The 15,272-nt window shown below is 39.6% G+C and overlaps 1 protein-coding gene across 1 annotated transcript in view; it reads right to left on the bottom strand.

The window, feature by feature from the left end:
* The window catches only part of LOC128812710 (transcription initiation factor TFIID subunit 4-like), a 149,038-nt gene that overhangs the window by 43,983 nt on the left and 89,783 nt on the right, over nucleotides 1-15,272 (bottom strand). Inside the window, exon 14 of the mRNA XM_053987274.1 lies at nucleotides 2,200-2,322. Within this exon, the coding sequence (XP_053843249.1) occupies nucleotides 2,200-2,322 (123 nt within the window). The remainder of the gene's footprint in view (nucleotides 1-2,199; nucleotides 2,323-15,272) is intronic.

Genomic DNA, 15,272 nt, shown 5'->3' with positions numbered 1-15,272 from the left:
CAAAAAAAGCTCTGGCCAATTCAGACCTTGCAAGCAGAGATTATCAGTAGCATGGGCTTTAAGCAGCTTAGAAATTGCTGGGAGAAATCAGAGTGTCATAGACCATAGGGGAGGTTGGGTATTTGAAGGTGGAATTGGGCTCAGAGGGTGTTGGTACCATAGAACACAGAATCATAATGGTGTTTATAATCTCCAGAAACCCAAAGAAGAGATATCAGACAGTCTTAGATAGAGAATACAAAATTCCAGTACCTTTTTACAGCGAAACATTTTGGAGGAGTTGAGTTTATTTCTGCATAGCAGCCCTAATAAGCTCAGAAGAATACCAGAAAGGGAGTTTCTAGGAGCCAAGCTGTGTCACACAGCTTCTGCACTACTTTAGGTCCTGTTGCCTACAAAAGACATTGAATAATGCAGATACAGTTTCCAAGACCTTGAAATCAGCTTCCAGCCAGCCATCTATATGAGCTGGCCAGGATGGTTTGAAGCTAGGAGAAGAGGGATGGGAGCAATTCCATCTGAACTGGCACACAGTTCATGGCTCCAGGAAATCCATGGATCGGCAAAAACTTCAGGGATAGTTTGCCAATGGAACAATAGAGTTGTTCAGCAAAATTTGGGCTAGGAGAGCAGCAAAAGGAAGCAAAAATAACCAGAAGCCTTTGGAATTTGCCCCAGATCTTTATTTTTCCTTAAAGCACTGCAGCAAGAGAACAAGGAGCTTCTAGAGAGAGGGAAGCTGTTCATCATAATCCATTCAGATACAGAGCTGTGATTAAAATGCTTCACTCACTGAAGGTGACCACTCTTTTGTTCATCAAGTTATTAATACTTACAAAAGAATATTTTTTTAAAGGGACAACAGACAATAAAAATTAAATTCTGTTCCTCAGGATAAAATATTGCTTTGGTGAAGTGTTAAAATCTGAAGGGATCCATGTATTATTAGAAGGTTCAAATTATTTTTACATGAGGGAAAGCCAAAGCTCTGACCACCCAGGTGAGCTTCTAATGAAAGCTTCTTTGGGCCTGTTGCTGTGAGATTTGTTACAGGTGCATGTGGAGGAGAACAGAATTCTTAACTGAATGTAAGATAAAGGAGGGAGACTGAAAGGAAGGGACTATCAGGACAACAGAAAACCCGAGAAACTCCCTCAGTCTGAAATAAACGTTACCAGAAACGGGAGCACCTCCTACGTATCTGAAGTCCTAAATCAATTTTAGAGTGTAAACAGGATCCACTTCTGTTCCTAGCTCAGCTAATTCCCTAGCACTAATCTTAGCACACGAAAAGAGAAAAGAAGTCAGATAAAAGCTATCCAAAATGGGAAACAAAAAGGCCTTTGGAAATGCCTGGCATTTAGACAGTCAAATGTCTGAGCCAAAACTGTTAGTTTAGCTATTCAAAACAAAATGTTTGCATTTTCCTCAGAACAGGCATGTAATAGGGAGAATTCCTCTGACTCCACTGCGTGGGCAGACTCAGCAGAAGGAAAAGCAGCCCAAGTGTATCTGTACCAAACAACACAGTGCTCTTACAGAGCCACCCACAGCAGAGCACCACAGCACCCTGCTTCTCCACCCTGCTTAATATAGATCAGGCTTTCAACAATTTTGCATTTATTGTGTAGCACAGCTACTTCTCCACATACAATATCAGAAGAATCATGCTAATGAATCTGATCCTATTTCTAGAGCACAGTATTCTTATGCAAATTACAATTTAGCATGATTATAAACTCATCTTTGCAGTGGTGGGGGACACCTTGACATTCTGGAAGAAGTTTGGACACATATTTATCACAAACCCACACTGGTATTACTTACTACAAGCTCTTGGTTCAAACTGTAAGCAAGACTACAGTTATGTTTTTTCAGATACTTCTTCATTCCCTACTCTTTTTAGGTTTTTTCAGATTATGCAGAGGAGAAAACAAATATAAAGGCAGTGAACAGTTTAAGACCTACACTTCACATTCAACTATTTAAAAAACATTCTTTAGTGATCTGCTGAAAGTTCACACTTGAAAATACAACTAAAAGGAGATGGCATTTTAACTGTGGCAAGATAAGCTGGGTTCCCGTGCTGATGTGCATTTCCAAATGACACAGCTCCCTGCCAGCAGCAGCAGGAGCAGCTCCAGCTGTTCCTGGGAGGTGCTGCAGGAGTGCTGTCCCTGGCTCTGGGTGCACACTTACCTCCCTTCCTATGGTGAGCAGGCCAGGTGCATCCAGCTTCCGTTTCTTGCGGGGGCCGATGGCTGCCAGCGCCGTCAGGTTGGCATCCCTCTGCCTCATCTGGGCAAGCTCCTGCTGCTGCATCTGCACACAGGGAAAGAACTCTCTTTAGGTTTCATTCTGCTGCCTTATCAAAAAGTGATCTTCAGACCTGCAAGCATCAGGTAGAAGTCACACGTGAGCAATCCTTGAGAGCATTTTACTGCTCTCAGCACTATTTTAGCAGCCTGGCCATAGAGCAATAATGAAGATACTGAAGTTCTTGTGACTTTTCACAAGATTTCTGCTTCCAAATATCTCAACTGTTTCCAAAACCACCATCCTTTTCATTAAAAACTGCCTTAGCAAGTACTATATACTAACTACACATCTCCAGTTTAAGACTGATATGAAGAATGTAAATACCAATTCAAATCTTTTAAAACCCTCATTTTTTTATCTTATATTTATTTTGAGTATTTATTTTGAATTTCAAACATACTTGATGTTTTCTTAAAAAGTATATAAATTAATAAGATATCTCTGTTTAAATGCTAGCCAAAGGTAATGCTGACACAAAACCTTTACAAACTAAATTTACAAGTGTTTTCTGGGCTTAGGCTTTAGGTAAGAATACATTTGACTAGTTTGAAGCAGCTGCCAGCTACATTATGTAACAATATAGCATATTACAGAAAATAGGAGAAAATTCTCTGGCCAGCAGAGAGGCAAGATTGCATATTCACTATAAATTCACTATAATATTCACTATAAATATTCACTGTAGAATTCTTTCAGAGTGTTAATGATAAGTGTCATATTCCCAGGAACACTAATATTTTAATAAATATTCTGATCAATACCACACAAGAATAATCGATTAGGCAACACAGCGTATTATCTTAATTACATAAAAGCATTCATAGCTCTTAGCAATAATTCCTATTAAATCTCAAAACTTTGGGTTTGCAAAATATATCAATAAACTGAGAGGTGTTTGCTTTCTAATCCCACTGATGTCACTCTTGTTCCCACTTCAGCAGCAGTGCACAGAACAACACCTCAAGAAATTCAGTGGTGGTACTAAAAGCGTTGAATGATACAGCACAATTCCTCATTAAAATGAAACGGAACTGACAAGCAGAGATAGAAGTGTCTCAGCCATTACCTACACATGATCTGCACATAAAAGCAGGGCCTGAACTATCTCAACCAATGCTAAAAGGAAAGGATGTTTAAGCAAAAAAGTGCCTGTGTGGAGTGTCCATCCACCTCTGTCCAGAAAAAGCAGATCCATCTCATGCCTCTTCTCCAGTGCAGTTCTCAGATTAAATCATTTAGCAGCCAACACACTTGTGCCTGAGCTTTGGTCACAGGCTGGCCAGGGAGTGTTTTGAGCTCCAGGTGATGGTGCCAGGGCCCAGCACAGCCCAGAGCCAGGGCAGGGGTGCCAGGTGACCCAGAGAGCCCTGGAGGGCAGCACCAAGGAGCTGTGGGCAGCAAGTGAGGGGCACCAGGGCCCAGAGCTGGGCACAGCACTCGAGGTGTGGTCTCAGCAGTGCCCAGCACAGAGGGGCAGGCGCTGCCCTGCTCCTGCTGCCCACACTGCTGCTGATACAGGCCAGGTGCCATTGGCCTCTTGCCCCCTTGGGCATACCTGGGCTCAGGCTCAGCCACTGTCAACCACCATGGGCACTTTCCCACCTTTGTCCATGATGTGGACACTGGGACCAAGCACAGCCTCAGCATCCTGACAGCACTGAGCTGGAACTGGGAATGTTCAGCCTGGAGAACAGAAGGCCCAGAAAGACCTCACTGGGGCTTTCCAGTGCCTAAAGGGAGCTGACAGGAAAGGCAGAGAGGGACTTTGGACAAGGGCCTGGAGTGACAGGACACAAAGGAATGGCCTCACACTGAAAGAGTGTGGATTGGATTAGATACGGGGAAAAAATCCTTCCCTGGGAGGTGCTGAGTTCCTGGCACAGGCTGCCCAATCCCTGGCAGTGTCCAAGGCTGGACAGGGCTCAGAGCAACCTGAGACAGTAAAGAGTGTCTCTACTCATGGCAAGGGGTGAACAAGATGATCTCAAAGATCCCTTCCAAACCAAACCATTTAATATTTTCATAGTCTTCAGAAAATTGAATACAGTCATTTAGAGTTTGAAACCCCATTTTTCACACTTTTATGCTATATATTTATTATCATAACTTCAGTATAACATTACCTAAAAATACATATCTCATCTACATGGTAAAAGAATTTCCTAAATACAAAAAAGAAATGTAGAAAAATATCTAAATAATAGTGCAAAGGTCTATACATACTCCTCTTTGCCAACTCGTATTAGGTTTTTAGCTCAAATATCTTTGGCTCTCTTCCAGATTAAATGCCAGTTAGACAGAGCTGCCCGCTTACCCTTTCAAGGTAGATAGCAACAGTGGTGAGCTCTAATCATTTACAAAGGTCATGATCGGAAGCTAGCCCGTGAGCAGTCATTTAAAATTCGATTGATCCCTATTTGTAGTCAGGGAAAGAAAATGGACATTTCAGCTGTATTGTAATTATGAGGCTTCAAGGCAACTGTAAATAGATGTGCAAATCTAGATACTGGCAAATACCTTAGAGAAGAAATTATTACTATAGTATAACATATATCCAGGAAAGGTTGAAGATAAAACTGCATATAAAAAAAGATCAATCATCTTTTTGCTAATTTGCCTTGCTTGCCAGCCTACAAGGGTTATCACAATTATCAGAAGTCTGATGAATATTTAAGCAAGGGCCAACTGGCTTAGAGTGATCTCAGACGAAGTTGTCAAGCTTTGCAGAATAAGAAATTTTGCACTGGAGTAAGTATTCGTTTCCTGGGAGGTGCAGGTCAGAAATACAGTCTGATAGGTAACTGGTATTATGCAAAGGTTATATGAATATTGTATCAGTATCTTATTCAAAGTCACCATTTGCAAACCCACAGGAAGCTAATACTTGGCTCTCTGTGCTGCCTGTAGTGCACTACACCCTGGCTGTTTCCACGTGGAATATTAGCACATAGTGCCTCTTGTTAAGATTTTTTGCACAGGTAAATTGTAAAGCAAAAATGTGCCATTTCTCTAAATTTCCCATAGTGGGATAAATCTTGCCCTCACTTTGAAACCTGCAAACTGGTTTTACCAATAAACTATGGAATAGCTTCAAGAATCTGCAGAAAGCTTTGCACTCATCTATTCCTCAAGTTCTTTGTCCTTTCTTTTTTGATCAGTGAGAAAAACTAAAGATGGTTCTTGATATCATATACTAACCTTGACAAATGCACAAGTTTTTCCACTACCTATAATTCATCCCCTGATAGGACACCTGGCTCAATAGACAGAGCCAAAGGAGCTGAGCTCTGTTCTACCCACACTGGGTAAATACTGCTACGACTTCATTCTTCACCTCCCTGTGTCTCTCACCCCACATCACCCAGCTTGTCTATGTCTGCTAGAGGCTCTCCAGATGAGGATCCTCCTCCACTACGTGCCTCACTTATCATCAAGGCCCAGTGGGCTGAACAGATTTTCCTGTAATACAAATAAGGGATATGCTGCCAGCTACAAAAGATCCAGGCAGAAACACAACACAGTTTCTGACACTGGTTTAACAGCACACACCATGGTAAACTACAGCAGGAAAGAATAACCTTTTGCAACCTTCATGAATACTGATCAAAAAATTTCTAATACATCAAACACATAATCAGTGAGATCACAGTATCCTGATGTTTTATAACATAGCAGCTGAAGTGCTGAAAATACTTGATAAATACTGTATTGCACAAATTCTCAACACTCTTTTATAAATTATCGCTGGTGGTATTTTAGGTTTTCTTTAAAGCTCACCTGAAAGCAGAGAATCATAAAATTACATTCAAAAATAATCAGAAGAGTTCTGATTCTGATACTGATTCTCAGCAGAGGTCTTCAGCTTGCAGAGGTCAGTGTATTCCAGCTGACAGGAGAGCCTCTCTGCACACTATTAACCCTGAATCTGCTTACAAGAAAACATCTTTGCAGTTTATGGATACTTACTAGCAAGACATTTGAGGAGGCCTCATTTAAGATCCCAGACCATCCTTTAACAGCCCACCATTGCTGGCCTCTTCATACTCCTATTCAAACTTTTATCTTTTTTCCAAGTCACATCTGTTTTTTCACAGCCTGCATCAGATTACCTGCACCAGTCTCTTTCCTACCCATCATCTGCCTTTTCATGAAAAATATTATCCCCACATGTAACCTCTGTTTAAAATATTTTTTACAAAAGTGGTATCTTGGCTTTGGTTCAAAAGAGGGGACACTGCACCTTGTCTACCAGAGGCCAAATGCACACCCTGGCCTGTGGAGGCTCTTCTCCCCCATGCACTCTGGAATCACATTCTCTGTGCCAAGTGGAAATTACTTTGCAACCAGTTTTGCTTACCTGGTTCCACTGTAACCACCCTCTGAATTCTCAGCACTAAGAATAACATGAATTGAATGTCACCATCTTCAGTGTTCTGAAATTACTCTTAGAAGTACCTGTAATACTAAAGCTACTTAAGCGTCTTACATTACATGATCAATTATATTTTAAAGTTAACAAAGCAGCCTGTTACTACAATACAGGCTTCTAACTAAGCCAGTTACTAATTACTGGATATTTAAACAAATGAAGCACCTGTTACTATCTGTACATCCTGATAAAATAATTTCCTGTTACTTAACATGATTTACCAGAAATGAATCTAACTCACTACATAACCAACAAGATGCAATTGTCTGATAGCTGCATTCATTCCCACTCTTATTTTCATATTGGGTTCCTGATGCAAAATTTTTCTTTAACTTGCCTTTATCACAAATAATATGGATATACTTATCAATAGCATATTAATATTTCTGCCCTCTGGGAAGAAAGCAACGCTTCAATTCAGAACCACACTCATGAAAAACAATTAACTTTTTTGAAAGTAAAAATATTTATCTAAAACACAGACAAATATTCCAATATATTATACAAGAAAAATGTTTACAAATTAGATACTGTTCCTTACTCCTTATCAAATCCAAATGTATTTTTAACATGCCATTTACTTACTGGGAGGTCTCTCATTTGTTGAAAACTACACCATAGGAACAAAGCATTATTTTGAACAATGACATTTTCTTGTGATGGTGGCACAGCATTAAAACCACAGAAAGAACACTACTTCACCACTTTATTAATAAAGTGCAGCTAAGCACAGAAGTTCTAGAATTTTAGTTTGTTTTCTGTAGATCATTATTTGTTATGATACATTTAGGTATTTAAGAAAGAAGTGCCACAAGCCATATGCCACAAGGAAGACAGCCATATGTCTGTGTGAAGTATCAACATTAGATCTTAAAAGCTAGGTTTAGTAATTTCCAAAAGCCAAGAATGCACTTATTTGTCAGGCAAAACCCAGGCAAACAGAAGTGAACTTTGTCTAAAGCAGATAAAATATGTAGATAAATATGGGTAGGAGCTGTAGGTACCAAGGACTAAGAGCAATTTCTTTCCATATGATCAGAAAGTAAGAGGACAGCTGGAACTCCTAAAAATTCTAGTCTACATATAAATACCTTGAAAAATTGAAGGGAGAAGAGGGAGTGGGATCACATGAGAGAAAGAAAGGTCAGGGAGGTGTTTCTGTGCCTACAGGCAGAATTCAGGGATGTTTTTTGGCCTAGAAGGAAAATAACCCAGTGACAGAGACACAGAGATGATTGTGAAGATAAAGAAGAAGAAAGAGCTTAAGGAAGTAGTCATGTATGTTTAAACACTGCCAATATAGGACTTGATAAGGGAATAGAAGCCAAGTTGTAAAAGTAAGTTTCTGTAGTCACAGAGCCAACTCAGCCCACCAGGATCTACATTTTATCTACTTACAATTCCCAACCTAGTTCAGAAATACCACCTAAGAAGAAATGAGAGGAAGCTCCCAGCACCACAGAAGCTCTAAATATCAACAGCATTCATGGGTGAGGACAGGCAGCAGTGAACCCTGAGCAGGAACCTGGCAACAGAGGGTGCTAAATGGCAGAAATGTTTGATGAAAGCAAGATCATATAAACAATGATTTAAGCATTGATTTCTAGCCAATAGGCATCAATGGAAATCCCTCCTAATTCTGTTTGCGATGGATGGCTTAATTCCTGATAACAGGGTCATATGCTGAGAAAAACTTGTCTTAATTGATGGTTCTGTAACATGTATCTATCAGTCTCAGACAGTGATTACACCCCCTGGAAAAACATCTTTTCTGCTGAGGAGTGCCTGAAATGTGGAACCATTACACATGTCCTAAGATGCCCACGACAGAAGGTGCAATTAAAAATGAAACTCATTAAAAATGCTGGCAGGAACCTCAAGAAGTCCAGGACAATGATGAAGAAGGATGGGTGCCTCAGTGAATTTCAGGGAGCCTTGCAAAGCAGCTCGTGTGTGCAGCAGCCCTGTGCTGTTCCCCCAGCCCTGCTCTGGCTCTGAAATCTCTCAGGGTCAGCACAGCTCCAGTGCCTGGTAAGGAACTGCTCCAAGTACTGAAGTGCTGCAAAAATGCCACACCAGAGAGGTTTCACCTGTGTCACAGCAGGTCATGAACCAAACACATTCTGTGAGACTTTTAAACATTCACAGCTCTGACAAATGGTATCTCATTTTCTTCAGTACAAAGCTGGATGCTGCTCCTTCACAAGTGTTCTCCCACAAGTCAGTAAAAGCTCCAGCCATCCCTTGCAATGGCTGCACATCTATCTGAACTAGCTCAAGATTGTTCTTCACTGTGAAAGGTGTTTGTCTGCTGGGTTTTGGTGACGGGAGTTTCTTCCTTTTTCTTACCCACACACTTTTAACAGCGGCTGAAAATTATTGGATAGCGTTAGGGAAAAAATCACCCTGGGAAAAGACCAAGCTGGGAATGTTTCAGCCTCAAGATGACTGTTTCTCAAAATAATGAGCATCTGAACACAGTTCTGGAATCTTAACTGGAGTACTTGGGACCAAGCATCTTTCCTACAACAGACATTCCTGTTTATTATATCTAATTTCATTATGTTTTACAAGTTTACTCAAATTTTCCAGTTAAATATGCCCTATTACTTTCAAGACAATGTGTCAAACTTTTATATAGAAAATGCCAGGTGCATCCTGCCTTTCATTATTTTTCCCTGAAATAAAAAGCCTTAAAATTGTAATTTTCCCCACTCTTGTACATTACACGGTTAAATGGGATATTTAAAACAATTATCCTTATATCTACAATTTTATCCCCTTACTACTCAAGACTTGATACTGTCTTAACTTTTATATATATTTATATACATATAAATAAAATAGTCACATGTTTAATTTTCTTGGAAGTATCCTTAACAGCTGACTCATAATTTATAAAAAATCAAAAGCATGAAGAATTTGAAATTTGATTTTAAATTCTTGCAATTTTTTAACATACTAGGTTACATTTTTGGATTTTCCAAATACAGTACACTATTATTTAATTATTTATTAACTTAAACACATTTATTTCTGCAACAGTCCAACCATTTTTTAAGCTACATATTCCTATCTAGAGTAACACAGAGTATAATAAATACTTAAGGAAGATATCCCTCTAAGACCTCTGAAAGAGCTCTACAACAAAGGATTTTTTGTCCTTCCAGCAACTTTAATCACTACATTCCTTCACTCCTCAGAATCTGTTGTTTGAGCTCCAGTACAATTTCTCTGGTTTTGGTTATAATATTCCTCAAACAATGTCTCTCCAGTAGCACCAGTTCCAGGCTCTCCTATGCTAAGCTGGAGACACATCTGTTTTAAACCTTTCTATTTGTTAGATCCTGCAACAGGGTGTGGCAGATTTGCCAAGCCAAATCTGAGCAAAGCCCGTTTGAGCAAAGCGTTTCTGAGGCACAGACAACTGGGCAGGATCAGCACTGCTGGATCTGGCAACTTATCAGAGTGTCCGTAACTTACCTGTAGTAGATCAGGAAAAAACTCTGAAAAATATCCCCTAAGATCTGGTCTTTTATTATCAGTCTTCATTTTATTTTGGAGCAAGGCAACCATGGACAATCACCAATCTTCTCAAGCTGTTGTCCAAAGGACACAAGACAGCATCAGCATGGGTGAGAAGAACAGAGTCAAAGAGCTCACTGGCTTCACTCAGGGGCTCCTCGGCTCAGGAGCACCCAGTGGAACATCCTCACTCCCACGGCCTGGAGAGAAAGATGGGATAAGGTATTTTGCCAGGCCCTTTGCTCATCTAAGAGGGGGTTTACTATACTCCCCAGAATTCTAGGATCTTCTCCTTTCCCCCTGAAGTAAGACATTGTGTGAGGACTCAAACTGATGTTTGAATCAAGATCAGGGAATGTAAAACACAGTGAAAGCCTGTGTGGAGCTCGGTCACGTCTAGAGTTACAGACTGAAGTAATAAGAGCAGGAAACCTATTGAGCTGTGGCTTTGGGCCAACTGATAGGAGCACTGGCATGTGGGAGTATACTCAACAAGGAGTGTGCTTTTTTAAAATCATGCACTGGAAAATACGAGTGCAAGCAGTAAATCCCAAAGGCTGTGCTGCCCACTGTAACACAGTGCTCAGTGCTGGACTAGAACGTGAACCAACTGCTCTGCTTTTCACATGGCAGGTAAGCAGTAAACCTCTCTGAAAATACCCTTCACAGAATCCTCCATTGTGTCTGAGCAATACAACAGCTATGTGGATGGTGAGAACTCCCCATGGCCACTGCAACTTTGTGTTAGTGCTAGGGGAGTCTGATCAGGAATTATCTACACCGTCTTCTCCGTGCATGAGGAGTTTCAAGCCTTTTGTTACTTTTATTTCTGTTCATCTCTGGCACAACTTGAAATCTGAATTAATTAAAAAACAGTACACCAGAACAGCACCAAGAAGACGGAGGAAGTTCTTGGCTGGTCTGTCAATGAAGCCAGCTGAAGACTGAGACACACAGAATGTCTCATCTTCCTGGAAGTGAAGAGTGACGGTATTTCATGCCATAAAATCTCACATCAGCCTGAAGCATTTTCCCTATTTCTTCCCCAAATAAGTATATCTATCTTTTGGTAAAATTTCTCTGGCTATATTCCGTTAGCACAAAACTTCAGAATAGCAGAAATTTTAAGTGCATTTAAAATAGCAGTTAATCAGAAATTCTAGTAAGAGGCTTTATTAACTAGATTATTCCAAAAGAAAATGCCCAGATTTTGATACCAGTCCTCTAGCATTCTTATGGGAAATCTGCATCTTGAAACTGCCAGCCTCATTTGAGGAAATGAGGCGAATGTAGCAATCTACTAAAAATCATTTGGCTGTAATAAGTAATTTTAATCAAATAGTTAGAGAGAATGGCATTGGAGTTAATGTCTGAAGTGTCATAAACAGATGGGAAATGTGCAGTGTAGCGACTGGTTGTGCACTTTTAACGCAATTTCCTCTTCTGCAGTCTGGATTGTGGTTTGATCAAGTCTAAGTGACATGACAAAAACAAATTTAATTTATTCTGAAACTATATTCAACTAAAGAATACACAATACAGCAAGTATGCTACTCTGCTGGAAAGTGAGGTTTGAGGCACAGCAAAACACCGGGAACAGAAATAGCCACACGCCCACCACCTTCTTCCCCTTGAAAGTTGTGGGGGTGGTGCTGGGGGTTCACTTGTAAAATGGAAGTTCCACTGGGGATGCAAAACAAGCTTGAATTTAAATAATCTACATCTTTTCTATTTTAGATTGAACTATAGCAAAACCGCTACTGCTCATTTGTGCTGCAGATCAAGGGAACAACGCACCACAGTGTGGGGACAAAATATTTCAAGCAATTTCTCAGACACTGACAAGTAGTAAATTAGGGAATCTTGTAAGTACAATACAGTAGTCATCTCCTTCTATTGATCACGTATAATTTACATCTTACAAAGATGTGAATTCTTGCATTCTCACTCCACAAGGAAAATCTCAATGATTTATTCATTTCAAATAAAAAATAGAAGGTAGATGAGAAGAATTACTTCACAGGCTGTAGCTTTCTCAGGGCACTAGTGCTAGGCTCTTCTTTCGCACTGCCCGAAGGGCCTTTGTGTGCAAGTCCCTCTAATTAACAAGGTGAATCATGCAGCAGTTCCCTAATTAGTGAACATGACAAGCCAATGGAAACAAGCAGACAGACCTGGCGCACAGATATGGTCAACAAAAGGCACAGCAACACACCATTAAAAAATGCCTATTTCATGTAAATAAAATAGCAAGAGAACTAGCATAATACTTAATTTTCCTTTTCATGTTTTATGCTTATTCCTCATTTATTGCAGATATAAATAACGACACAATAAATCAAGGTTTCCAACTGCAAGTCACACCACCTCTCCAAAATCAAAGACTACTTATCCTACGTGAATAAGCATCTGCTCAAGGGGCATTATTTGTTTTCTCTCTTGTTTTTCTGCTTTAAAGAACTGCAGTTACATTTTATGCTTAGGACTTTAAGAATCCATTAATTAATTCTATTCAAAATTATTTTTTCTTGAAATCCTTTTTCACCAATAGATGAAAGGAGTGCAATAGTTGCACTATTATTGCAGTATAAAAAATGCCTACATTCCCAACATGTCGTAATTTCTACCTTTTGTATGAGAATAAATAAATAATATAAGTGAATAATCAAAGAATCAGATTTGCATTAAAAGGAAATGAGATGATCTAAAATGTACCTTCTTACCTTCCTCTTTCCAAGTAAAATATTTTTACTCTTTCACTCTTCCTTCTCCTTTTCCTAAAAACACTCATCCCACCTCCAAAACAACACAAGGGGGTTAATTATTTTTCAACTGATTGCATATTGAACCTTTGATTTAGACTTTTAAAATCCTTCAACATATTACAAGTCTAAAATGTGTGTCACCACCAGCAGAATATAATTCTTCACAGAAAAGCTCCACTATGCTTTTTGCTCTCTATTTCTTGGCATATTATCATAAGTAAGGAGAACTATAGATCATATCCTCATTACAGGCTCCTCTTTCTCACAATCTTGGGGGAAAAAAAAATCTGACTTTCCTCTTTGAATTGTAAGGATAGAAAGGTAAAACTTCCTTATGTTCTAAAACTGATGTTCAAAATACTAATGTCTAAAAAACCCACATTTTCCTGACCAGTCCAGTTTTAAAAATATGGGAATTGAAATACTGTCCCCTAAGACATAATTGTTCTACATGCCCTTAAAGGTTGTTTTTTGGCTAGAAATTTGAAGAACATGTAATGATGTTCCATTAGAGAACTGGCCAGCTGTTTCAAAGTGGTTTTAAATGCACAATAAACTCTATCAGGGATGACAAGGAGAACACTGGAATCACTACTGTTTGCTGTGCTCATTTTCCCCCTTCTTGTTTGTGCGCACATCCCAACTTGTCTCGGATCCCACCCAGCACAACCCTGCCTAGGACAGCTCCAAACCCAGGCTGGAAGTATCCTCTTTTAACATCAAGGCACAATGGATAATCTGCTAACAACTGAACTCTGCTGTGCCATATGCAGGCAGGAAGGGTTCAGCAAACAACCTGTCACAAACACTTACTGTTGCACAGAGCACTGAGCAGAGCAAGGGCTCTGCATGGCGCTGCTCACTCGGCCACCCCACCTCCTGCTCACACAGCTGGGCTGCACTGCCTGCTGCACAGCCTAAACACAGCCCTGCGCTGAAATCCCCCACAGCCTCATGTGTGTCACCCGGATCTTTAAGATTTTCTAAAGCCTTCTGAGTTTACATTCTTGTAGCAAACTTTCTCACACAACTTTCCGTAAATAACTTATTGTTTTGCATTCCTTCATAGAGGAGGAGAGATTAGATGGACTGGTGGTTTGTTCAGTGTCGTTGGGAGAGGTGGCACTTTCACCCTCCAATCCACTGGCACCTTTGGAAAACTATAAATGCTGGAGTCAGAAAAAATAAAGTAGTCTCTTTATCATGACAATAGCAGCAGCTGGCGTTGTGCTTTCTCATGTCCTCTAGTGACATATGTGCACCTTAAACAACAAAGTCAAGGCAAGGAAATGGGAAATAGACAACAAACAGGCACACCCAGAAATCAATGCAAAATCGCAACATTTGATTGGTCGTGATTGATTTTCAAATAAATTGCATACGCATACACAGGTTATTTTATGTATGCAATTGCCAAAGTATTTTGCATTTAAGCAAAAATGTTAGGATTTATTGTTATCAGCTGCACCTAATTGTCCACAGGAGTTGTTTTGATATGAGATTATATCTAACACCAGAGGGACAAATTCTGTTTGTTTTGAATATTGCTACTGATGTCAATAGAGTTGTTCCATAGTTACAGTGGTGTGGCAGAAGAATTCAATTATAACATGTAAGGGACACACATTTAAAAAGTGACAGGAGCAAAAATGCACTCAGAGGTGCATTTTATTTGACAGGGCAAAAATAAAATTCTCCAACACAAAACAGTGAGATCATTCTCATATTTTCTACGTAGCCTACCACATGTCCTCAGCATTCCTGAATGTCCTCAGCATGCCTGCTAAGGCACACATTTCCTTACCCATTGGATTTAGGATGTTTGATTTTCAAATTTCAGTACTTTCCAGAAATTATTTCTCCACACAGCTAGATGGACAGATGAACATTTTTTAACTGAGGAATTATTTTTAAAGCTTCAGTTAAAATTACCTGAGGATGTTTATGAAATGTACATTTAAGATTTTTTTCTTTTGTATAGCTGAGCAGATCACGGAAATCACTATACATTGCGATGTTAACAGAAGTATCCATTGACAAATTTAAGAAATATATGCATTTAGATAACAATGTACAAGGTATTTAAATATTATAGGAGCTCCCTATCCAAATCATCAAATAAATACAGAGCAGAACACTGTCACATATTACTGAAACCCAGCACTTTGTACTGAGCACCATGACTGCACACAAAACACACAGAAGTTTCATTCAATAGTTAAGCATATTTCACC

This window comes from Vidua macroura, chromosome 11 (assembly GCF_024509145.1).
Source record: "Vidua macroura isolate BioBank_ID:100142 chromosome 11, ASM2450914v1, whole genome shotgun sequence".
NCBI classification, from domain to species: Eukaryota; Metazoa; Chordata; class Aves; order Passeriformes; family Viduidae; genus Vidua; species Vidua macroura.
This window is presented reverse-complemented; position numbering and strand designations above follow the sequence as displayed.